General features: G+C 44.3%; 3 protein-coding genes across 10 annotated transcripts in view; 1 reads left to right on the top strand and 2 right to left on the bottom strand.

Annotated features, from left to right (window-relative positions):
* The window catches only part of USP22 (ubiquitin specific peptidase 22), a 47767-nt gene extending 46695 nt beyond the window's left edge, over nt 1-1072 (top strand). For all 3 annotated transcript variants that reach the window (XM_039360526.1, XM_039360525.1, XM_039360527.1), the window contains one exon: nt 362-1072. In XM_039360526.1, coding sequence (XP_039216460.1) covers nt 362-404 — 43 coding nt within the window. In that variant the 3' untranslated portion in view covers nt 405-1072. The remainder of the gene's footprint in view (nt 1-361) is intronic.
* Nucleotides 1073-5080: 4008 nt separating this feature from the next.
* TNFRSF13B (TNF receptor superfamily member 13B) lies at nt 5081-15602 on the bottom strand. Its single transcript, XM_039360543.1, has 5 exons — nt 14539-15602; nt 10837-10983; nt 9696-9812; nt 8244-8471; nt 5081-7031 (listed from the first exon to the last, which is right to left on the bottom strand). Exons 2-5 carry the CDS (start codon nt 10943-10945, stop codon nt 6772-6774), a joined length of 714 nt encoding a protein of 237 aa, XP_039216477.1. The 5' UTR covers nt 10946-10983; nt 14539-15602; the 3' UTR covers nt 5081-6771.
* The window catches only part of LOC120315715 (cytochrome P450 2W1-like), a 26266-nt gene continuing 13937 nt past the window's right edge, over nt 13049-25377 (bottom strand). For 4 of the 6 annotated variants that reach the window (XM_039360524.1, XM_039360519.1, XM_039360522.1 and 1 more), the window contains 2 exons: nt 24923-25064; nt 23330-24427 (listed from right to left, as the gene is read on the bottom strand). In XM_039360524.1, coding sequence (XP_039216458.1) covers nt 24237-24427; nt 24923-25064 — 333 coding nt within the window. In that variant the 3' untranslated portion in view covers nt 23330-24236. Of the gene's footprint in view, nt 13097-22526; nt 22823-23329; nt 24428-24922; nt 25065-25377 lie in introns of those variants that run through there. The other 2 variants (XM_039360521.1, XM_039360520.1) reach the window with 2 other exon arrangements.

The raw sequence follows: 25377 nt of genomic DNA, 5'->3' as shown, positions 1-25377 counted from the left end.
GAAGCCCCCTTTGGACAGAAGCCACCCTGCTAAGGACGTTGGCAGACTCTCTCCATTCTTGCCACTTTGAGTTTGTTCTGTAGGAGTGGGATTCAGCCTCAGTCCTGCGTGGCTGTCAGACCCTCAGCAGCCCAGAGGTATCCTCTGATGATGAGTCACTGGCCTTGAATTATTTAGATTCTCACCACAAGATCAGGAGCGCTAGCAAAAGCCCTCCTCCCTTATCAAAAAAAAAAAAAAAAAATCCCAATCCCTTCTGCTCTTAACAGGGCTGGGGGGTGGGGGGATCCAGAATGTACGCAGAGAGACCTGCGTAGGCCTCGCTCTTACCACACCTGCTTTTCTTCTCCCTACTCCGCAGATACTTGCTGTTCTATCACAAACAGTTCCTGGAGTATGAGTAGCCCTGCTCGGCAGTTGACGCGAAAAGACAAAAAAAGAGAAAGGAAGCGAAAGGAGTGGTAGACTTCCGATGAAACACACAACACTACCTGAAATGAAAAGACACCCATTCGACAACTGGCCCCGAGCTGTGACAGGACCTGCTTGCCGTTGGCTCACCGCCTAGAGGAGTTTAAAAAATAAAATAAAAATAAACGAACTCTCTTCCTCGTGTTCGCGGTCCTGCGAGGACAGAAGAGGCGGGACCCTAACAGAGGCTCCCGTCAGTGACTTTGAGCAAAGAAATAGGATAGCGCAAAGGTTGCCCTGGATGGGGACACAAGAGGGAGCCGAGGAGTCCACGTGCTGCAGATTCTCCCGCCGTTCCTCCGAGATGCGCGTGGGAAGGCCCGGGGTGTGTGTGTGTGCGTGTGTGTGTGTGCGTGCTCTCATCTCCATAAAGCATCTTCTCCATTGGTGCTTCAGCTCCAACTTGACCAATCATACGACAGTTAATTCAAACAAACAAACAAATACCCCAAGCCCCATTTTTTTTTTTTTAAATCGCCTATAATGGGTCTGAAAGCAATTCGAAGATGGAGGAGAGTGGGGACACCGCCACGGAATGGACTTTGCGAGTACCTTTTTATTTGTGAATTTTAGTTATTAAATAAATACAGTATGAAATTATTAGGCTGTTTTGTTTTTCGGAAAAGCCTTTGCCGGAGGCCAGACGGATGGGACCGGCGTGGCGGCGGCAGCGATGGTACCACCCAAAACCTGCCTCTTTTTAAGTCACGGCACAGGTAAATTTGGGAGACTTGTTCTTTTTGGAACAGGCTGGGTTTCTTCTTTTGAGCCTCCCTCCCCCCCTTTTTTGTTTTTGTTTTTCTATACATTGCTATTTTATTAATTTCTCGCCCCCCCCACCTCCCCCTGCCCCTTTTACACATGTACTTTTGTTCATCGTTTTCCACCCATAAGAATGAGATTCATAATTACAACCATCAGTAAAATGAATGAATTGGCATGTTTATACTGTAAAAAGTAGTCTTGATTATTTATTGCGGTTGGGGGGGCGGGCGGGATGAGGTCAGTAAGGCTGGTCTCCTGGGGCAGGGGTGGTGTTGGGGGGGGGGAATTGTTTTCCCATCTTCCCTTTCCAAAGAAATATTGCCCTCCTGAGACCCTTGGCGTTGAAAAAAAAGCTACCATCTGCTACCTCTGGTGACTGGATGCTATTTTTTGAAATTCTGTTTTCAGCTACTGGACGTTTCTTCCTAAGCAAAAGACTTCCTACCAGCTTGGCTTTTCATTGGTCTCTTAGCTCTCTTTCTCTCCCATTCATCTCTTTCTTCCTCTCTCTCTCTCTCTTTCTGTATACTAAGCCTTCTGGCTTTGTCCTTTCTTCCTGGAAGCTGGGGGACATGTTTGCTTTTGTTTTTTTGTCAGAAATGCATTTATTTTCTCCCTTTCTCTCTCCCTCCCCTGTCTAGACACCGCCAAAGCCCATATGGGCTGTATATTTTATCCAGAGGCAGGGCCACGTTTTATTTGTCACTTAACGAAGACAACGGCTTCTTTGCCTTGTAAAAAAATAATAATAAATAGAACCCTTCAGGCTGCACGGCTTTAAAGCTGTGTGTGTGCCCAGTAACCACGGGGAAGTGGTTTTTGTCCCACCTCTTTTTATCTACACAAAACAAGTTTATCTTTCTGTGTGAGAAGAGAGATGAGAAAAAAAATGGCCCACAGTTGACTTCAGTACCAGCTGGATTTCTGCTCAGATCACCAAAGCTGCCTTTTATGGGTGTTTGTTTTTTTAAAAAAGATATTTTCTGCATTTAAACTAGCAAGCCTCATTGCCTTTCTAAAACTCCTTATGTCCTAGAGGTCTATTGGGTATTTCAGAGATGGTCAACCCAATCTGGTAATTTTCCACCAGTGAAAAGTAGAGAAAATAGACTGGTTTTGAGACAACTGGTGCTTGCAGAATTTAAACCTGGTCAAAATATTTGTCTAGTTGCAGGGAGCTTGACTCATGCTTCCTATAGGCTGCTCAGAGCCTTTAGATATTCAAGGCAGATACTATGTAAGGCAGGGATCTTCCAAGTGGGCCCTTTTATGACTTGCTGGTTGGGAATTCTGGAGTCGGTCTTAAAGTGGGCAAGTTTGACGACCCCTGCTCTAAAACATGGCATTTTTTCAAACGGTATTCTGAACACACTGGCCTGCTCAAAAAGCTTATCGTATTCAATGAGAACATGAAAATGGTGATTCCCACCCTTGCAGGAATATTAGTAGACAACGATTTGTAGAACATGGACGTATCTCACGAGGGTGCTGATCAATCCTAAAATCTTCCCCCTTCGTGAGTCTATTCTATATCTCTCTCCAAAATCTTTATTGGTTCCTGCGAGATAAATTTAAAACCAATGTTACATGGAATAAAACAGCAATTACCAATCGGTGAGCCAACGTAGCCATTTTATAGCTTCAGATGAAGGGGCCATAGTGAGTGTTGTGATTGTATCTCCCTGCTTCCCTTTAAATAATGTAATAAGAGGAAGAGGAACTGACCTTTTTTTCTGCCTCTGAAGTTCAAAATTCTCTCTAAAATGGAATTATGGCACCCTCTTGTGGCTGAACTTTGGGCAATATAATCTTTTTTCTCCACCTCCAAACCTTCTATTTCCTTTTTAATGTTAGATGGCAAAAAAAGAGAGAGAGAGAGAGAGAAAGAAAACTGTTTTAGGAAGTAGTTATAACTGTTAATCCTTTTCTGCTTTTTTTGGGACAAAAGGACTTGATAGGTTTGGAACAGATTTGCAAAAACAGCCAAGATTTTAATTAAAAGAAAATTTCCATCAATATATTGAGCCAGATTTGGGACACTTTGACCCAGAGTGTGTTCCAAGTTACTAATCAAATAAAAGATCATGTTGTTGTTCCTAATATCTTGGTCTAAAACAGAAACATGTCTGTGCACATTGTAATTCCAGAATTTGTCCCAAAGTACATATCTGCTTTACAATGTTTGTGTATATCTTCTCTGCTTTTTTGTAATTTCATCTTAGAGTAGGTTTATTTTGGACAGTTATTTTCCTCCTAGAAAATATTTGGCCATTCTATTTGCTAGAATTGGCCACTATTACTCTTTTGTTTTAATTATGCAATAATTTTCTTTTAAAATTCTTGATATAATTTTTATTGAAATGTTTTAAAGAAAGATAAAAACTAGCATAAACTACGAAGGAAAAAAGAACACGAATGGTCTAAGAAAAAAGGTGAAGAAAAACAAGAAAAATGCAAAAAATCTTCATAGCAGTTCTATTTTAAGCTCACTCTCTAAATTTATATCATAATAGTCTTCTTTCAATAATTATCCTGGCTGATCATCCAAGTCCTAAATCATAAGTTCATTTTTTTCCCCATTTTTACGCAAAACCGCCTCAAGAGATTTTCAGACACCAATCAGTAAAGATGGTGCCTTTTCTCAAAGAAGCTAATTTATCCTTCCCAGCAAGGTCTATCAATTTCACCCACTTTCTTTCTAACCATTTACCTGTCTGGTTCCCTTCCAAGCCCACGTTGCCTCTTGCTTTCTGTGGATTTCAGTGCTTCTAATTTTGCTTTTCACTGTAAGATGGCAAATTGGATTTGCTTTCTTCCATTCTTCTCAGCTTTCGCCTATCTTTTCTCTCTTTTCTCACCTCTTCTCTTTTCTCCTCCCTTTTTTTTCTCCCCTTCCCTTGCCATCTTTTCCTTCCTTCTTCCGTCCTCCCCTTCCTTCTTCCTTTCCCTCCCCTCCCATTTTCCGTCTTCTTCCTTCCCTTCCTCCCCCTCCCTCTTCCTCCCCTTCTCTTTCTTCCATTCCATTCTTTTCCATCCCGTCCTTCCTTCTCTTCCCATCCTCCCCCTTCCTTCTTCCCCTTCTCTCTTCCATTCCCTTCCTTTTTCCATCCTGTCCTTCCTTCTCTTCCCATCCTCCCCCTCCCTCTTCCTTCCTCCCCTTTCCTTCCCTTCCCTTCCTTTTTTCATCCCGTCCTTCCTGCTCTTCCCATCCTCCCTCCCTCTTCCTTCCTCCCCTCCCCTTCCATTTGTTTTTCCATCCCATCCTTCCCCTTCCTTCTTCCTCCCTTTTCTTCCCTCTTCCTTCTTCCCTTTTCTTCCCTCCCCTTCCTCCCCTTCCTATTTCCATCCTCTCCTTCCTTCCCTTCCCTTCCCTTCTTATCATTTGAAAGCAATTCCATAAACGGAATTTGAACAGTTCTGGCTCTCCTGCATCCTCACCATCCTTTCCTTCCATGCTGTCACAAGAGGTGCTGGAGAAAGGGATTGGCTCAGGCACATGGGCAGTGCTTGTGCTCCGGTTGCTTGGCAACCGGAGGAAGGGCTGCCCGTGGGTGGAAGGGTGGGCTCTGAATTCAACAGCATCTCCATCATTTGGGTGTTATTTGTCGTCAGAGGGAGGTTGTCTTTATTTTTCACCAGGAAGCAACGTTATTCGTTCATCTGAATATTTCAGCCAAAGGTGTGTAGTTTATTGTAATTGGACCCTCTCTATAAACACAAGATCCCATTGATAACAATCCATTTTTTGTACTTTTTCAAAGTGCTTTATATACTGTGGCCTTAGAGCCAAGCTGTAGCTAAAACGTGGCTGGGAGATAGTTCCCCCCTCCCTCCCCCCCACGTGGTTCTCCTGTCACTGTCTTGGACAGGAAATCCTGAGATCCTAAATCAAGAACCTGGTGGGTGCTCTAATTCCTGGAATTATTGATTTGCTGAGCGGTAGATCCCTTCCAATCTGTTTCTCATCCTTTATGGGACAAAAAAACAGAAAAAGCCTGCCTTTCCTTTGATGGGGGAAACGGTTTTTGAAAGGGAAACTGGCTAACTAAACCGAATTCATGTTTAAGCATCCTTTTGGGTCATTTCGATCAGAGGTCCCCAACCTTGGCAACTTTTAAGACTGGTGGACTTCCAACTCCCAGAATTCCTCAGCCAGCCAAGCTGGCTGAGGAATTCTGGGAGTTGAAGTCCACAAGTCTTCAAGTTATCAAGGTTGGAGACCCCTTGATTTAGACTTAAGAGAGATGGGAGGAGAGGAGGAGGAACAAAGTGCAACTACGTGTTAGTAGGGTTGCTTAGTTCGCAGCTATCATTCCCCAACTTGTGAAGGGCCTTTTCCTGCAGAAAACGTGGAGTAAGGAGCAGCAATGCACCCTGCACCCTTCCCTCCTTGTCCGCTTCATGTCGTCGAGGTTTTTCCTGGAGGGGAAACTCCAAATATGAATACAGAATAAGTATTCTGTCTTCTGTATCCCCTTCTCCCAGAGTCCTTTTCTGAGATCTCCAAAGGCCCCAAATTCTGCATTCAGGCTCTCTTTTTTTTTTTTTGCCTCTTAGCAATTCGTAGCCCTTCAGGTCTAAAAACGTGATCAATGGAGGAAGAATGGGACCACTTAGAAATACCACTGCCTTGGAAATCTTCCTCCCAATTTTTTTTACTGAAAATCCAAGAAAGGGACATAGCGTGTAGGTCCTCGACTTAGCAACCCTTCTTTTAAGCAAGCCAAGCAAACAAAAACAGAGCGAAGTGTGCACAAACGCGACAGGATACAGCTAGCAAGACGAATCACAGCCCACAGATAGTCCTCGCCTTGCAACAGTTCCTTCTGTGAACCGTGCGAAGTTATCACATCACCGAACAAAAGGACACACGCCCGTTTTTGACACTGAACCGTCATGGCGGCATCCCCACGGTCACGTGATCAAAATTTAGACGCTTGGCCACTGACAGTTGCAGAGTCCCGGGGTCACGTGCTCCCCTCTGGCGGCCTTCCAACAAGCGAAAGTCCACGGCAGGGATCCTCCAACTTGGCCACTTTTAAGAGTTGTGGACTTCAACTCCCAGAATCCCCCAGCCAGCCAGAATTCTGGGAGTTGAAGACCAGAAGTCTTCAAGGGGGCAAGTTTGAAGACCCCTTGGTCCACAGGGAAGCCACTTCACAACCGTAGTCCTAATTTAACAAGTCCAGCGATACACTGAAGAACGGTGGCAGGGAAGGTCGTAAAATGGGGCAAAGCCCACTGAACGGCCCTCTCCCTTAGCCACCGAAGTCTTGGGGCTGAGTTGTGATCGTAAGGCGAGGACTAGCTGTATAAGCTCTTTTCCTCAAGGAGGTCTATTGAAGCATTTTTCTCTGATGTCCACCAGGATCTGAGAATTTCATGCCCGCCAGTGAACAATCTGGCAAACATTTTTTTGGGGGGGGGGCTGTAAAACAGGCCCTTACAATTCAAGACCTCAGCAATTCAAGCAGCTTCCTTACGCGGAGGTGGGGGGGGCGAGTCATGTTCCTGCCGTCCTCCATTGCTTATGGCTTAGCTCATCTGCATCTTTTCTTGGGAGGGGGAACATATAATTGGGAAATGGCAGTCTTCGGAGGAGGCGGGCACCGTTCTGCCAGGGGTAGCAGCAGCAACTTCCGCCAGCATCTCTAGCTGGTACAGCCTCGGGCACGCTCGCGTCTCCTGGATGGCAGCACTCACTTCGGGGAAACAGAAGCCGCAGGTTTCAACGGGATCCGGAGTTTGGTTCCCTCCAGATTCGCTTCCGAAGCTTCCCGCTTCCATGAGACCATCTGAAAAAACAGTAACAATGACGGGTGTTGTTTATGGTGAGGGAACATAGCAACTAAAAACAGAAGAAGACCTGGTTTAGTACCCTTAGGAATGTAAGACTTGCATGGTGTCTATTTAGTAGTAGTAATAATAATAAAGTTGGAAGGGATCTTGGGAGGTCATCTAGTCCAACCCTATATCATTTCAGACAGGTCTCTTCTTGAAAACCTCCAGTGTTGAGGCAGTCGCAACTTCTGGAGGCAGGTCGTTCCACTGGTTAATTGTTCTAACGGTCAGGAAATTTCTCCTTCGTTCTAGGTTGCTTCTCTCTCTGATTAGTTTTCATCCAAGTCTGCCATGATTTTGATACTCCTCCATTTAGTGACCGAAATTACAATGGCATTGGAAACTTACGACTGCTTTCACACGATTGTAGTCACGTGGTCGAAATTCAGACATTGAGCAACTAACTCATATTTATGACCGGTTTCACTGTCCTGACAAGCCAAGTCAACGAGAAATGTATTAAATGTATTAAAATTTATATAGCGTTCATCTGACTATCAAGCAACTCTGGGCAGCTTTATGGCTGCCTAAAGGGAATTAGATTTTTATTCTATTTATACCGACTGTGGACCAGCTTAAGCATTCAGAGCTTTCTCTTTTGAAAATCTGGGTAATCGGACCCGATTGCTGAAGCTGAAAGTTAACAAGCTTTAGCAGAGTGGAAAAATGTTTTATTTAATTCCAGGAAGATGCATCTCCCTTTGTATCATGCATCCTCTTGGCTGAAGTAGATTTAGCAGACGTTTTAGCCTTAGAAACGCTTAGAAAACTGCTTTTTTTTTTTCAGTCCCAAAGGTGCTTTTGTCAAAAGGAAACTGGACTTTCTTTTTTTCCTGGAAGACATTTCATTTCTTCAGTTCTGAAGAAGCTTCCTGGATGAGAAGCGAAACATCTTGAAGAGAAAAATAAAATAAAATAAAATAAAGGAAGTCCAGTTGCCTTTTGAAAAAAGCTCCTTTGGAGCAAGCATGAGCTGGATGAGGGAGAATTTGCCCAAACGTGCTTCTTTTTTGTCAGGCTCAAAACACCAGGTCCACAAGAGAAATGGAGTCATTGCTGAAGAGCCTATGACGCACAGGAATCTTCTGAGCACGTACAGAAGGACCCAAGGAAAGCTGTTGCTCCAGCTGGAGTGAAAAAGAAAAAAAAAGAGAGAAGAGTTTTACCTTTTGGAAGATCTCCCTTTTTATGGCAAGACGCTGAGCTGGCTCGACAGAACTTCTTGTCCCCCCTTTTTTTAAAGTAAATCCAAGTCAACAGGAAGGAGAGGAGCAGAATGCAAAAAGAGAAGCCCAGGGCCACGTAGAGAAAAACCTGTTGGTCGAAAGTGGCGTCCAGTTTGCGCTGAAGAGGCTGGAGAGCAGCTGGAGTTGGTAAAGAGCTTGCAAAGGGTTCTGGAAGTCAGATGGGGTGGGGAGAAGGAGAGGGAGAAGGTTAATACTGTAAATGTTTATCCCGCACCCTGACTTATTTCAGTAGCAATTTGATGAGTCGTCTCTGGATTTTATCTTTGAATGCAAACAGGGCAGATCTATGAAGATCTGAGCTACTGTGGGGTCCTTGACGCTCTCTAAGCTTGGAAATTTTCCTGCAGACGTTTCCTTACCAAACTAGGTAACGTTATCAATGCTAGAAAAGAGTGGGGATTGTGGGGGAGAGGAGGGGGGGAGAAAGATGACTATGGGGTCCTTGGTGCTCTCTGAGCTTGGTAGTTTTCCTGCAGATGTTTCCTTACTTAACTAGGTAACATTATCAGTGCTAGAAGGAAGGAGGGATTGTGGTGGTGGTGGTGGTGGTGGTGGTGGTGGTAAGGAGGAGGAGGAGGAGGAGGAGGAGATCGAGGACTATGGGGTCCTTGGTGCTCTCTGAGCTTGGTAGTTTTCCTGCAGACGTTTTATTACCAAACTAGGTAACATTATCAGTGCTAGAAGGGAGGGGGGTTGCTACGAGCCACTTTCTAGCACTGATAATGTTACTTAGTTGAGTCATGAAATGTCTGCAGAGAGCACCAAGAACCCCACAGCTGAACCCTGAGCTACAGATATTCTACTGGGTAACTTAGACTCTAAGCTGACTACCCAAGTGAAGGCTGGTGATGGCAAACGGTTTCCGGATTTGTATCGAACCAACCAATAATATGTATTTGCTCGCTAACCAATTTTCTTTTTAAAATCAAAACCAAAATCAACGCAAATAAATGCAATAAACGATGAACAGCTAGCAAAACGAACCACAGCGTATGACATTCCCTTCTTCGTGACTATATTAAGCTTTTGTGTTTGATGCCCACCAGGGACTGGGAACTTAATGCCCACGAGTAAACAATCTGGCAAAGATTATTTATTTTTTTTAAATCCCTGCTGGGTTTCCTTATGAAAAGAAAAAAAAAATCCTCCTTGAGAAATGTGAAGGATTTGCCTTCAGAAGGTGACTAAGAGTAGTACTCTTGTCCCAGTTTACAGTTCCTGGGCACATTTGTTGACTACATCTGCCCATTTTGGAGAGGAACGCAACTGACTGGGACCTGGGGAAGGTCTCTGTGTGTGTCTTGTATCCTGGGGTGGAAAACACAAGGAGGAATCTAGCTGGCCGTTTTGGGACTCCTCTTCAGCTCTTACTTCTACAGAAAGGCGCGCATTGTTTGGGGTGTTGTCCACAGATGCTGAAGCATTTGATGCATTCTCTCAGGAGCTGGTCATAGTAGGAGCCCACTTGCTTGTTGCACTCCATGGAGCCTAAGAGAAAAGCAAGAGTTTGTGCCAAGGAGAGAGAGAAATCTGCAATATATCTTTTCTCCACCCACAAAAGAACCACCCAGTCTTTGATTGGCCTCACTGCTCATTGGCTATCAAATCCTGTCGCCATGGAAACAGCAGCATCCTTGAGATGGCTCATGCAGCCAAAGGGATGTGGCCGCCCTCCTTTCCATCTCCTGCCGCCTCCTTCAACACCTGGCTTGTCGGGGTGTTGTAGAACATTTTCCAGCTGGTGGTCCAGGCTGGCTGCTAAGCTCCGGAGCTCGGCAAAGGGTGGGTAGTACAAGTGGTTTAGAGCAGGGGTGTCTGACCTTGGCCACTTATAAGACTTGTGGACCAACTCCCAGCATTCTGGGAATCGAAGTCCATCGGTCTTAAAGTGGCCAAGGTTGGACATTTCTGTTTTAGAGCATGAAAGCCAATTCAGGAAACAATTTGGGAGCCATAGCTACGTGGTTATTTGGCTTTCCAGCAACCCCCTTCTGCAGATGTGCAAAGGAAGTAGCGTTAGAAACCACGTTCTACGTTGCTACCTTGCTAAGTGTCCCCAGTCATTCAAGAGCTGGAAAGCAGAGAAGGTCTTCCATGGTTGCTGGACTTCGACTCCCATCAACCTTAAGTCAGCATGGCTAATGGTCCATGTTTCTGAGAATGGGTTTAGCAACCTCTAACCAGCCATAAACTGACTGTCCTTGGTCAGAACCTGGGCAGCTGGTTACCATTCATTTAGATCATCCGCCTCGTAGCCTCCAAAATTGAGGATATGAGGCTATGATCTGGAGGTCAGGGGGTTGAGGAAGATCTCTTGGTAAAGCAACTGAGTGGCATGGTCTTCTCACAGGAGCTAAACAACCACTTCTTCAGCACCTCTACTGGTGCTGGAAGAGCAAACACCTTCCCCCAGTTCTACCACAATTCATAAGCTGCTTTGGAAGGCCAAAATGGCTGAATAATACAACTATTTCAGTGGCAAGCCCTACAACATCATTTTTCAGATGCTTACTGCAGACATCGGCGCATCCCTGGGATTTGAGTGGTTGGCAAGCGTATTTGCAAGGCACACAATTACCCAGAAGACCATCCCAATACTGTTCCTTCGAACACGATTGCATGATCCGTCGAAAATGCACGTCTTAATCCAGGGTGGTCTCTAAAAACAGAAAACAGGTTGTGGAGAAAGAAGTCTGATAGAGTTGGCTACGCAGAATCATAGAGCTGGAAGGGACTCTGGAGGTCTTCTAGTCCAACCCCCTGCCCGTGGCAGGAGTCCTTATACCATCCTAGATCTTGGACGTCCCAGGTCTAATTTTGAAAAACCCTAGTGATGGAGCCTCAACTCCAGGAAGCAAGTCATCCCACTGATTGAAATTTCTCCTTAGTTCCAGGTTGAATCGCTCTCTGATCATCTCCAGATGCTTCTTGTCTTTCTCCCAGATGCTTTGGAGAATGAGTAAGCTTCCTCATCTCTGTGATTGCCCCTCAAGTACTGGAAGACTGCTATCATATCACTCTAAATCAGGGGTCTTCAAACTTGGCCCTATGACTTGTGGACTTCAACTAGCTGAGGAACTCTGGGCATTGAAGTCCACAAGTCATAAAAGAGCCAAGTTTGAAGACCCCTGCCCTAAACCCTTCTCTTCATTAAGACTAGACAAAGCTAGTTCCCTCAATCCTTCATCATGGGGTTTGGCCTCCAGATCCCTGATCATCTTTGTTGCTCTTCTCTGGACTCTTCCTAGGATCCTGGCCTCTTCTTTGAATCACGGTGACGGAACTGGACTCAGAATTCCATGGATGGCCTCACGAGTGCAGTATCAAGCAGTACGATCACTAATATGGTTTCTTATTTACCTCACAAGGTTGTGTGTGTGTGTGTGTCCAGTCCATGGGGTGCATGACTCACGCGTTCTGCAACTGTGGTTTATTCAATAAACCACAGCTAAACAAACGGTGACTTAGGGTGTCCTACTAATGCTCCAAAAGAGAGAAATTTAAGGCAAATTTACATCGGAAACTTCAAAGATCACGCCTAGAACCTGACTGAATTTAAGTCTGGTTCACACATGGCTCCAAGGCAAGGTTTGTTTTAACCAGATTGCGTTGCACAAGTTGCAATGGCCCCGGTTCATCCACAAAGGCTGTACACCATGCTTTGGAAACTGTAATGGCTGACCCGCCTGTAATGACTCAACAAACTGACACCGCAACGTAAGTGAAAGCAAAGAAGGTATTGCACCGCGCAGTGTGTGCAATTCCTGCATGTTTGTGTTTTCCACAAGGAACTTTGCTCGTCGCTTCAGCTGTGTAAGAAATAAGATCCGCTGTAATTTACAGTAGAAAAATCAAAACCAATGGGGATACGGTATTTTAAAAAATGACCAGCGTTTTGAGCAGGCTGATGTGCAGGAGATGGAGAGAGGTAGAACAACTCAAGATTTTGCAGTCTTTAGACCTAAATGGAAGATGGATGTTGCAGGTTGAATGCAGCTATTGCCTGTAGGAATTGCAGCAGATAGCCTCCTCCCATAATTTTTTTTAAAAACACAAAGCTTTCTGGAACTCTGATGAGACCCTTCTTTGGGAAAAATGCCAGGCTAGGAAATATAACTGCAGATAATGCTTTTTAGGGGGATGTGCAAAGGATAAACATGTCAGTGAAGGCTAAGCATTAGCTGGAGAGAATCCAAACTTTTAAAAGAAAATATTATAAACCTTTCCCCCCCCCTGCTCCTTTATTGGATTAAAAGCTCTCTTTTCACATTTCCCTCTAAATACTTGGCTTCACTCCCACAGGACGAGAAGCAACGGATGGAAACTAAACAAGGAGAGAAGCAACCTAGAACTAAGAAGAAATTTCCTGACAGTGAGAACAATTAACCAGTGGAACAACCTGCCTCCAGAAGCGGTGAATGCTCCAACACTGGAAGTTTTGAAGAAGAGATTGGACAGACATTTGTCTGAAATGGTATAGGGTCTCCTGCTTGAGCAGGGGGCTGGACTAGAAGACCTCCAAGGTCCCTTCCAACTTTGTTATTCTGTTATTTATTTATTCTAAAGACTAAATCATACAGGGCATGATTTAGGGAGCTAGGTATGTTTAGGCTAACAAAGAGAAAGACTAGGGGGTAATGATAAATGACATGATAAATGTCTTCCAATATTTTGAAGGCTTGTCACAACAAGAAGGGATCTACCTGTTCTCCAAAGCACCTGAGGACAGGACAACAGGTAACGATTGGAAGAATATCAAAGACAAATCCAACCTAGAACGAAATAGAAACATCTTTCAAATCTTCAGAAGTTGTGGGTGCTCCATCAATGGAGGTTTTGAAGAAGATATGGGGTCTCCTGCTTGAGCGGGGGGGGGACGGGGGGGGAAGGTCCCTTCCTTCTACCTCTGGTATTCTGTATTATTCTTTTACAGATCAGTCCTTTCCAAGGAAGAAACAAGAGACCGGGGAAAGGGAGATAGCAGAAGGGTTAAAGGCCTCCAGTCCACCTCCCCACCCTGTTCTGGAAGACACCTGCAGCTAGATTGTGTGTCAAAAAACCCCACCACGGTAGAAAAACAATTATGGAAAGCTGAGTTTCAGAAAAGACTAGAAAATAACCTATCTGGCCTGTTGGGAGATTGAACTGAGATTATTTGCATTTGCTGCAGTTTTCCTGGAGGCCCTTGACTCATCACGGTGAGAAGAAGAAGAAGAAAAGAATATTGGGCTACATAGATCTGTTCTTAAATTCCTTAGCAATTCTTTTCATATCAACATGCAGGGCTCAATAGTCAAAGCCTTTAGGCAAAATAAATAAATAAATACAAAAATAGAAGAATAGGAGACACTCCTGAGGCAGACACAACTTTGAAAAGACAAGATGAAACAAGAAATGAAAAAAAATGAAGATGTGCAAGGGTGTTATTTGCTTTTTAAAAAGAGGCCGTTCTCTTTAAAAATACACACACACATATGTATATGTATATATATGTTGCATTTGTCAAAGCTCACAACTAAGCATGTGCGATATTTTGGCATTTCTTCCTGAGTTCGCAAGGATGGGTTTATTTCTTTATTTTAGCAACTTGAGTTGGCGCATCATGGCGCTTATATCAAGGTTGCCCAACCCACCCTCTTATCGGGCTTTCAAAGCTATTTTGAACAAAGGTAGGATCATTATGTATAGGTTGTCCTGCCAGTTTAAGAAATTAAATAATACCAGTGTAAAAGAGAGCCAAGCTAGAGATGTTGCACCCAACCCACCCCAATGATTTAAGGCACGGCTCAACTCAGCTCAACTCAATCTATGCATCCAGACAGCTCTCAGAGGTTCAAACTTCTCCAAGCTTTGGACCTTGTGAGCTAAGCCACCATAATGTCCTCTAAGGATGCTTCCATTGCAATTGTCAGAAAACCCCTTGACTTCCGAGCAGCGGGAATTCTGCACTCCAGAAAGGGAATGGAGGTGGGTCTCCCGAGAAAAAACTCAACGTGATTTTAATTCTCCCTTAAATTGAATTAAAACATACATCCTGAAATTATTGCCCATATAGTTAACCATTTCCCCCCTCTGATCATATTTAAAAGTTACAATTTGATAGCCTCTTTTGTAAGCCACCTAGGGCTGGACCCAAGGCTTCTGGAGGCCACGCAGAATTCTGAAGGGTTAAGTCATGTCTTTTTGACTTAAAAGAAAATCAGATTTTACTTACAATTTCCCCCCTGCTGCTGAACTGAGCTGAACTTCTCTTTGCTGATGGTCATCTCCTTCGTGCCATCTAGATGTGCCCCTGGCCCTTACTTCTGGGGTTTATTATGAGTCCTTCATTTGATTAGAGTCTCTCTGTGTGTTTCCTGGGGATTTCCCCTCAGAGGCTTCAGATGCAAACCAACTCAACAAAATCTGAACCAGGAGGACGTCCTTTGCTGAGTTCCCCCCCCCCCCAAGGGAACACCAGAAACGCCACTTCAGTCATTTGTTAACCTCTCTTTTTCCAGAAAAAGATTATTCGGTTTGCTTTGTAAATGTCAACAGGGTGTCGGTACGGAAGAAGCCAGCCCAAAGCTACCCAGAACTTTTGAGAATGAGGAAATTCTTCTGGAGTGGGGTTTTTTGTTTTTGTTTTTACTCTTACTCCCTTGTTTTCCCAGTGCTGCTTTTCTTGAGAGATGAGATTACCCTGAAGATGGGTCATCACCTCCTTCAAGACCAAGGTCTCGGTCCTTCAACCTCGGTTGGTGGCTTTGGTGCTACAGAAGAACATCTCTCTTGCTTCTCACCTCCAGCATGCTGAAGATGTACTTCTTCGTTTTCTACCTTTCTGTGTCAGCAGCTTCAAGCTGGAATTCAGCCAGGTGATGCCAAAGCCAGGACCCCAATTTCTGCGCTGTCTATGGGAAGAAGAATATCCTCTGGCCCCACACCCAAATGGATGGGGGTTTTTTTAACGGAGAAACCCCTTTGATATATCGGTTTCTTTCTTAGACCCTTCTCAGCGTGGACAATCCTGAAGAGCATGTACACCTCACATGGCATCTTCTAGGACTTTCTGTACCAACGGGTCATAGCATCCTCCCTTCAGTGTGACTGTGGGGTCCCTCGTCAAACTGTAGATCACATCCTGAGTGGCTGAAAGCTGAGGGCATACACTGGTCCAGCATGCCTATGGAGATTCTCAGTCCTCCAAGTCATGGCTCTCCCAAAGGTGCTTTTTTAGGAGGCAATTGGACTTCCTTGTTTTTAGTAATAGTAGTAAAGTTCTGACTGGATGGTGACACTAGAGACTATATCCTTCCATTCCCCGCTATCCAGTCAGAGCTGAAGAAGTTTCTTGGATCAGAAGCAAAACGTCTTCAAAGAAAAACAAGAAAGTCCACTTGCCTTCTGAAAAAAGCACCTTTGAGAACCGGTCCAGTACAGTATCTCATAATAATAATAGTAATAATAATAATAATAATAATAATAATAACAACAACAACAACAATAATAATAAAATAAAGTTGGAAGGGACCTTGGAGGTCATCAGGTCCAACCCACTGCTCAGGCAGGAAACCCTATACCATTTCGGACAAATGGCTGTCCAGTCTCTTCTTAAAAACTTCCAGTGTTGGAGCATTCACCGCTTCTGGAGGCAGGCTGTTCCACTGGTTAATTGTTCTAACTGTCAGGAAGTTTCTCCTTAGTTCTAGGTTGCTTCTCTCTTCGGTTAGTTTCCCTCTGTTGCTTCTCATTGATGCTGCTCTTCCATGGTTAGATGGCCTAGACCTTGGTATGTGAACGTAGATCTTCTTAATGTTGACATTTTATTGTGCCTTACTAATCTAGGTGAAATGTTAACATATATTGCTAGCCCATGTATGATATGCCATACGCTAAATACATCACCTTAGACGAGTGTGGCCTTAAACCACTTAGTGTGCCTTCCCTTTTGTGCTGGTTGGTTTGTGGGCTGTGGATAGATTACAGGTAGCCCTTGAATTACGCCCACAGTTGGGCCCAAAATGTCTGTTCTTAAGTGAGACATTTGTTAAGTGAGTTTTGCCTCGTTTTATAACCTTTCTTGCCCCAGCTGTTGAGGGAATCACCACAGGAGCTGAGTTAGTAACCCAGTTGTAAAGTGAATCTGGCTTCTCCCATTGACTTTAATAATAATAATAATGATGATGATGTTGGAAGGGACTTTGGAGGTCATCTAGTCCAACCCCCAGCTCAGGCAGGAAACCCTATACCATTTCAGACAAGTGGCTGTCCAGTCTCTTCTTAAAAACTTCTAGGATTGGAGCATTCACCACTTCTGGAGGCAGTTCCATTGGTTAATTGTTCTAACTGTCAGGAAGTTTCTCCTTAGTTCTAGGTTGCTTCTCTCCTTGATCACTTTCCATCCGTTGCTTCTTCTCCTGCCTTCAGGCACTTTGGAGAAGCAATGGATGGAAACTAATCAAGGAGAGAAGCAACCTAGAACTAAGGAGAAACTTCCTGACAGTGAGAACAATTAACCAGTGGAACAACCTGCCTTTGCTTGCCAGGAGGTCACAAAAGGGGGAGGGGGTTACATGACCCCGGGACACATATAAACCAGTTACCGAGCCTCTGAATTTTGATCACGTGATCCTGGGGATGCTACAACGGTCGTAAATGTGAAAAACAGATCCCGGGGTGAATTCCAGCTCAAAGCTGTTGACACACAAAGCTAGAAAACATCCCAAAGTCCCTTTTTTTTCAGTGCCGTTGTAACTTTGAACGGTCCCTAAACGAACTGTCGTTAAGTCGAAGACTGAATGTATTCCTGGCCATGGGGCAACGGAGAGGAGGACTCACCCTGGGGGTTGTGAAAGTATCATCTGCTCCAGGAGGGGCTGGGAGAAGAGTCATTTTTCTCTGTTTTGAAGTTCGTAACTTTGCTGGTACTTGAAAGTAGCAGATTTGTTTTCGGCACAAGGTGGTCAGGGGTTGTTTCTCCAGCTTCTCGCCGTCAACAAGCTGAGATCTGGGGCAGCCACGAACCTTCCCCAAGCAAGGCTGGCCTTCTTCTTGCCTTCTCCTGGCCACCATCGCCATGGCTGGGGAGGATGGGATCGCTAAAACCCAAGATACGTAGCAGGCATAGATCGGGTGCTGCTCGTAAAAATTCAGGGTAGAAGAACTTCAGGATCAGGGTGAGATTCAGACACGGCTTTTTCGAAATGAATCACGTTAAGTCCTCCTGGTGACCTCTTTTAGGACAGTTCCTTGCCCACAGTGCAGAAATGCTTCATTCTGGTCTTATTCTAGGATGCTTTTTGGATTTCCTAGTCTACCCTACCCCTCTCAGCCTTGCAAGTGTTAACCGTGTTATATCCTGCCTAACATTTTTTCAGGATCACTCAATTGAAGGAGTTTTACAGCAAATATCTCCCATAACAGCAACATTTTACATCTGTAGACCAGCTACAGGCATTCCTCGACTTAACAATTATTCCTTTAGCAACTGCACAAAGTTACAACCGAACCCAAAAAAAAAAAGGAAATACAACCACTTATATTCAAATGCAGCGTCCCCATGATCACGGGATCATATTTCAGATGCTTGGCAACTGACTCATATTTATGACGGGTTGCAGCGTTCCCAGCTTGTGTTATCCCCTTTTGTGACCTTCTGACAAGCAGTCAATGGGGGAAGCCAAATTCATTTGACTGTGGCGAGAAAGGTCGTCAAATGGGGCAAAACTCACTGAACAAATGTCTCACTTAACAACATAAATTTTGGGTTCAATTGCAGTTAAGTCGAGACTACTTGTAATTGGGGAGGAGAAGGAATTCTTGTTGGCCCTTTTGACGCCGTATGTTCTATAATTATTATTTTTTAAACCTGAATCGCTAAATCCCTCCTCCTTTTTTCCTCTGAAGTTGCGGTGATTCACGTCTTTTTTTTCTGATTTATGTGGTCACACAAGCTGTTCCTCATTTAAAGAAAACCTGGGCTAGTTTTGATTTCACTGGCTCCGATTTGCATGTCAAACAAAAACATGTTCTGAAGGAAGTCTCTCTCCCTCTCTCTCTATATATATATTTCTTTTGACTTTTGTTTTTTGGCAAGGCATTAATAGGCGAAAAAGCAGAATAATTTTGGAAGGAGCTTTTCCCTTTTCTGGAGAGAAATGAAGAAGCCACCGCCTCTTTGAAAGCGCTTGATCCTCTGCCAGGTTTTTCTTTAAAAACAAAGTTTTTCATTTAAAAAAATCATAAATACGTCTGGGCTCCTTTGTTACTGGAACAAACATTTTAAACAAATGATTGCTCCCAATGAGTCAGCGTTGCAATTTTACCGAATGTTCAATGCCTTGATTTGCAAAACAGTTTCCCTTTTTTAAAAAAAGTTTGCTTCTTTAATGAGGCAGGAGACTTTTCTCCTGGTCCTGACTCCTCAAGAAGCTTCTCTTGACAATAGTTTGAATATAGGTGGTCCTCACTTTACAAGCATCTGTTTAGTGACCAAAGTGACAACAGGCCTGAAAAAAGTGACTTATGACCATTTTTCACACTTTATGACCGTTGCAGCATCCCCATAATCGAAATTCAGGCGCCTGGCCACTGACTCATATTTATAACGGTTGCGGTTTGGTAGCCTCACGTGATCCCCTTTTGCGATCTTCTGACAAGCAAAGTCAATGGGGGGGGGGAGAAGATTCACTTAACAACGGTGGTGAGAAAGGCTGTAAAATGGGACCAAATTCACTGAACCCTTGTTTCACTTAGCAACGGAAATTTTGGCCTCCAAAAGTCGAGGACTTCACTCCAGAAAGACAACCGAGATTGTCTTCTTGGGAACACGTTTGTCAATGCCAATCCCTGCTCTTGGGGGCTGAATGAGAAACAGCAGAGGAAAAATGCAGTTTGTTATTATTTTTTTTTAAAAAATGGTTGTGCATAAGCACTCCTTTCTCCAACACACCCGTTCAAATTCTACGCAAAGGATGGCCGTGCTCTTTATTCATTTGTGGGGTTTTTTTTGTTTCATACAGCCGCCCGCTCTCCTAGCCACTTATTGCTTAGCAAAAAGAATTAAAAACGACACAGAATGGCAAACAAAAATGCAACTTGTCAAGGACCCACTCCCTACTCTACTTCTAACGTGCATCCTGTCCCCCTTTTTATGGAGAATAAGTAGTTCATCTAGGAGTACGGATTGTCCCATTTCATTTAAAAGCGTATTTTTGGCATCGGCGTCAATTTCTCCAAGACTAGCCCCTTTTCTTCCACCGTAGAATATCCTTCGTGTTGATCGTCCGGTTTCTTTCATTGCATAAATGGGGTTAAGACGCTCAGACAGAGAGAAACTAATTCTGCGTCATTGGAGAAGTCATTTGTCCTATTCTCCAATTGTTGCTTACAAAATCAGGTTTCACCCATACATTCTGAAAGAAGAGAGGTTTTGCTGGGCAGCTGGGCTGGGATCCTTGATGGGTTCACAGCCAAAGATTGTTAAGCACCTCATTGGGGTTCCCCTCACCCTGCATAAAGAAGCAAATTCTAGAAGTGCTTCTTGCTAACCATAGTACAGAAGATTGCAAAGCAGCTGTTTCCTACCTGGGTCTAAACCTTGCGTTGTTTTAACTAAAGAGTTGTGGACTAAGCTATTGTAGCTTGATTCATCCAATGAGGCATGGATATAGAATATAGAATATTCTGAATATTAGACTTTTGTGATGAATTGGGATAAAGGGAACTTTTGGTCACTTAAAACTTGGAAATTATCAATACTAAATGCTAAGTTTAAATATTAATGGCAAACTAAAAATTGGGAAAAACTAATTAGGACATTGATTGTCTATAAGGACTGAATGTTAAAATAACCAGGATATGTATAAGCTAAAAATGATTGATAAATGTAAGAATGTTATTTTTATTTAATTGATATAATAAGAATTGTATTAGTTTGAATATGAGACAGTAAATGCTAAGGGGAAGAGAGAGGAAATATTTAATGTGGTAGTTTGAGACTTGCGCTAAAGATGTTTGTATGTCATTGAATTTTCAATTAACTCAGCCGCCATATTGCTTTTTAAATACTTAAATGTAAAATTAGAAAATCAATAAAACATTAAAAAAAAGAATATAGACTATAGAACCGTTGAATTTAGATACTGCCCTAAGCCGAAACGAAACAGACTTCTGGTTAGTGCTTGAGTTTGCGTGTTGCACATCTCAGTTCAACTAGCTCTATGTTAGCTGTACTGATGGACAGTAGCTCTCCAGGAGACCAATGGGTGGCTTCTCCAGCCTTACCTGGAGATGTTGGAGACCCATCTATAAAACAGGCACCCTCTGATTAAGCTGTAGGTTCTCCTTACAGGTAAATGTGAAGTTTCCAATCTCCCCCATCCTAAACCAAAGCCTGATTCAACCAAGACTACAGGAAGCTACTTAGTACCAAACCAGACTCCATGGCACGGAATATTACTTTTGTTGCACGGCACTTGAGAAGGACACTCCATCAATAGAAGTGCCCATTCAGATTAAGGGTCTAAATGTTTACAGGCTCTAGTGCAGTGGTCCGGTGCAGGGAATTCTGGGAGCTGAAGTCCACAAATCTTAACGTGAAGAAGGCTGCTTAGGATCTTGGGCTGAAGAAAGAATCGACCGTTGGAAACACAACCGGTGTCCTCAGCGTTGCTAAAGTAACTCAGGAGCAATCCGTCCTTTTTTGCAAATTTCCAAGCCCTGTGTGTTTGCCAGTTGCAAGTCCAGCAGTGGTCATTTCAGGTGTGGTCCCCAAAGCTGCAGGGGTGTTGTCCCGGGTATTTCATCTCAGACAGTAGAATGTTCTCGGGGACAATCCACTACCAGCCCAGCCCACTTCCTCCCAAGCACTTGCTGAGATCCAAAATCTTAGCATGAGAAAGACCGAGCATTTTCTGATTCAACCAAGGAAGGCAACCAGCCGTGTCAGGGAAGCCAGGGACTCTAAAAATTGTCATCTGAAACCCCCAGAGTATTGAGATGGTCCTCCAGGGGAGGCCGGAACGGAAATTCCTGTGGCTGAACTTCAATATGAGAAGAAGAAGGAGGAGGAGGAGGAGGAGGAGGAGGAGGAGGAGGAGGAGGAAGAGGAGGAGGAGAGGGGAAGGAGGGGGAGGGGGAGGGGGAGGGGAAGGGGAGAAGAAGAAGAAGAAGAAGAAGAAGAAGAAGAAGAAGAGGAGGAGGAGGAGGAGGAGGAGGAGGAGGAGGAGGAGGAGGAGGAGAAGAAAAAGAGAAGGAGGAGGAGGAGGAGAAGGGGGGAGAGGGAGGAGGGGGAGGAGGAGGAGGAGAAGAAGAAGCAGGAGAAGGAGAAGAGGAGGCGGCAAAAATCTGTTTTCAACTCTTGTTCCAGTTCCCAAAGTCATTTACAAGAATTAGGCTCTGTTACTGATAGAAAGACATTTCGGAATGTTTAAAAGAAAATTATATATATATATATATGGCTTGCTTGGGGTTGTTCTGACTGCACTGGTCAATCAGGGACGGTCCCTTGGAAGACAAGAATTAAGTTCATAAGTTCAATGAGAAAAGTTTGTCATGGATTCTGAAGAAGGTAAGAAGTCCCCAAGGACTGGATCAGGCCTCAGATCCCACTAGTCTAACTTTTAGGTTCACACCAAGACATTCTGGGACAAGAGGCAGGGGTTAGGTAATCCGTCCTTGCAGAAGCAGTCAAGAAAGGCTGACTGGGGAATTCTGGGAGTTGAAGTCCACACGTCTTCAAATGGCTAAGGGTGAAAAACATGCTCTAATAATGTGTAATGGCGCTGCCTAGAGTCAACCCTACTAGGTAGACCAGACTGAGAAACCAACGATCTGTAGGTCAGGATGAGTTTTATTGGATTGAGTTGAAAACATTTCCAAGTCTGAATGTCCTTCCTTTCCATCTTTTTATCCTGGGATGAACCAGGGAAGGAGTCATCTGAAATAGTTTCTCAAATTAGTTTCTGGGTTCAAGCCCTGCTTATCTGACCACTGCCCTGGGAGTAACTGTTCCTCCTGTCTATTCCCCCTGCCCCTAGTAAGTCCAGGAGCATATTTACCTGCATCTATGCAGGAGGGAAAAGTTAAAAAAAAAACACTTTCTTTCCTTTCTGGAAACTAATCTAGGAGAGAAGCAACCTGGAATGAAAAAGAAACTTCCTAACAGTGATAACAATTAACCAGTGGAACAGCTTGCCTCCAGAAGTTGTGGGTGCTCCATCACTGGAAGTTTTGAAGAAGAGATTGGACAGACAATTTGTCTGAAATGGGATAGGGTCTACTGCTTGAGCAGGGGGCTGGACTAGAAGACCTCCAAGGTCCCTTCCAGCTCTATTCTGATGGAAGCTTGATTGACTTGGGAGATGGTGCAAGTATCTTCTCTAAAACGGAGCACAAGAAAGAAAGAGCTCAAATTACAAGGATGAAGATTTCTGCTGGACATCAGCCAACATTTTTTCATGGTAAGAAGTCTTCAACCATGGAGTAAACTTCTGGAAGTGGTGTATTCTCTTTCACTGGAGATAATAAAGAAAAATTGAGGGGCCATCAATCAGGTTATCCATCTAGCTTTCGGTAACAGCAATTGCGATCCTGAGCGAGGGGGGGGTGGTGGATGTTTGCTTAAAATGATCTCTACTGTCTCTTTTGATCCTTATCTTTTACAATTCTATATCATTCCTTTCCAGCTCTTGTTTTGGTCACTTTTTTTCAACAAATATTTATCTATCCATTTTACAGCCTGCCCTTTGGATTTTCTTGGCTTTTAAGCTGGTGAGGCATCAGCCATGAAAAGGCTCTGAAAGCAGAGTTGCCTAAGCTTAACAAAGTCGGAAGGAGCCTTGGAGGTCTTCTAGTCCAACCCCCTGCTCAAGCAGGAAACCCTACATCATTTCGGACAAATGTTTGTCCAATTTCTTCTTCAAAAGCTCCAGTGATGGAGCATCCACAGCTTCTGGAGGCAAGCCGTTGGTTCCACTGGTTAATTGTTCTAACTTTGCATCGCATGATATCACACATAACAATTCTTCCCATCCTGACTAGAGCATTGCTGGTGCTTTCTCACCTCTGTGGCACCTGCCATGTGCTCCCTGCAGTCAGAAAGCAGAAAGCAAAATCAGGAACAAGAACTTAGGTGGAGAGATATATAAATTGATTTTAAAGGTTGCCAGGCTTATACAAACACGACAAAAAACGATGTGCATGCTTCTCATGAAAAGCCTCACTTTTGGTTTTGAAACGCTGTGTTTCAGATGGAGAATAGGCAATGCAAGGATGAGCTAGCCTCTAAAAGTCAAGCAAAATTGCAAAAAAAAAAAAAAAAAGGGTTTGCTATGATGCAGACCAGCCATGGAGAGGCAGTCGAGACTGTCAGTCAGATACTGAAGAATAGAAAAAGGCTGCAATGATAAGAACAGCCTGTTTCGATTAAAACCAGTAAATCTTCTCCCCTCCTAAGGTAAAAGCTTCCTAGAAGTTCACAAGGTCAGTCTCATCCTTCATGATAGTTTGGTGAAAGATTGGAGGGTCAACTTATTTGCTTATCCATGAATATATATGGGAAGTTAAACATCATTTTGCCCCCAAGGATTTGGGGTTTTTTTTATATCTATTTTTTTTCCACTCTCTTTCTCTTTTGGAGTCTAGCTTAATGTTAAATCTAGCTTGCTATGGAATTAGCAAGCTATGCTATGCTACATTTCTCAGTCTTGGCAAGTTTAAGATGTGTGAACTTCAACTCCCAGAATTCCCCAGCCAGCACATGTGCAGGGAGGCTTTTAAAGCTGCCAAGATTGAGAAACCCTGTCTTAAGACCTATATAGTCTACATGTAGAGATACAGATTATGTACACACACAAACAGAGAGTGTATGGTCTGTATAGGAGTGTCTTTTCCCCTTCTTTCCCACCTGCGTCTCGTGCCACGTTTTCTTCACTCACGGAGAACGGCCCACGTCAGCTGCGGCTGTGGTCTTAGGGTGAACGTCGTCTTAGGGACTTCCAGGTCCAAGTCCGTTTCTGTAAGCCCAGGCGGAGGCCGGAAAGTGAATTTCTGCAGGAGGCCCGTGAAGAAGAGGAAGAGCTCCATTTTGGCCAGACTTTCGCCGATGCAGTTCCTGCGTCCTATGAAAAAAAAGAGGGAGTGGAAGGATATGAAGGAGGAGGAGAGGGAGAGGGAGAGGAAGGGGGGAGAAGGAAAAAGGAAGAAGGAGGAGGAGGAGGAGGAGGAGGGGGAAAAGGAGAAGGAAGAGGAGGAGGAGAGGGAGAGGGAGAAGGAGGAGAATAGAAAGAGGCAGAGAAGAAGAAGGAAGAAGGAGGAGGAGGAAGGAGGAGGAGGAAGGAGGAGGAGGAAGGAGAAGGAGAAGGAGAAGGAGAAGAAGAAGGAGGAGGAGGAGGAGGAGGAGGAAGAGGAGGAGGAGGAGGAGGAGGAGGAGGAGGAGGAGGAGGAGGAGGAGGAGGAGGAGGAGGAACTTACAATCTGGGAAAAGATGTCCTGAAGAGTTTCCCAACATGCAACTCTTGGCAACACAACCCTTGCAGGAAAAGCTGCTGGGGGTAAGAGGTTCCCTTCACAGCAGTTATTGGACCCCCAAAGCTCAAAGACTCCAAGAAGATTACCTAAAGAATAGGGCACAAAGGCGTCTTTCTTGACGAAATTCCCACTGGGGTCAAGGAAGTGGTTGGGGTTGAATTCGTGGGGGGTTTCCCACTGGCTCTGGTCAAGCAGGACTGAGGTCAGCGATGGGATGACCATGGTCCCCTGGAGAACAGGAAGGAGAAGATCAGAACAAGAGCCTATCCGATGTCTCTCATTTTTTCACCTACTGAGCAGGGGGTCACCTGGCTGGAGTCAAGACTGAATCATAGGCACAAACACTATAAATCTCTTAGTCGGGATCATGTGGGGAATCCATCTGTTTTGAAGAATCCAGACTGGGGAAAGTTAGGTAAACCTTCTTCCATCAAACTGGATTAATTAAGAGCCCTGGTGGCGCAGGGGTTAGAATGCAGTGTCGCAGGCTAATTCACTGCCCACTGCCAGGAGTTCGATCCTGACCGGCTCAGGGTTGACT

The sequence above is a fragment of the Crotalus tigris genome, unplaced genomic scaffold (genome assembly GCF_016545835.1).
Source record: "Crotalus tigris isolate CLP2741 ecotype Arizona unplaced genomic scaffold, ASM1654583v1 scf7180000019173.45859301935:6455823, whole genome shotgun sequence".
Taxonomy (NCBI): Eukaryota; Metazoa; Chordata; class Lepidosauria; order Squamata; family Viperidae; genus Crotalus; species Crotalus tigris.
The sequence above is the reverse complement of the archived record's forward strand: the minus strand, read 5'-3'. Positions and strand labels throughout refer to the sequence as shown.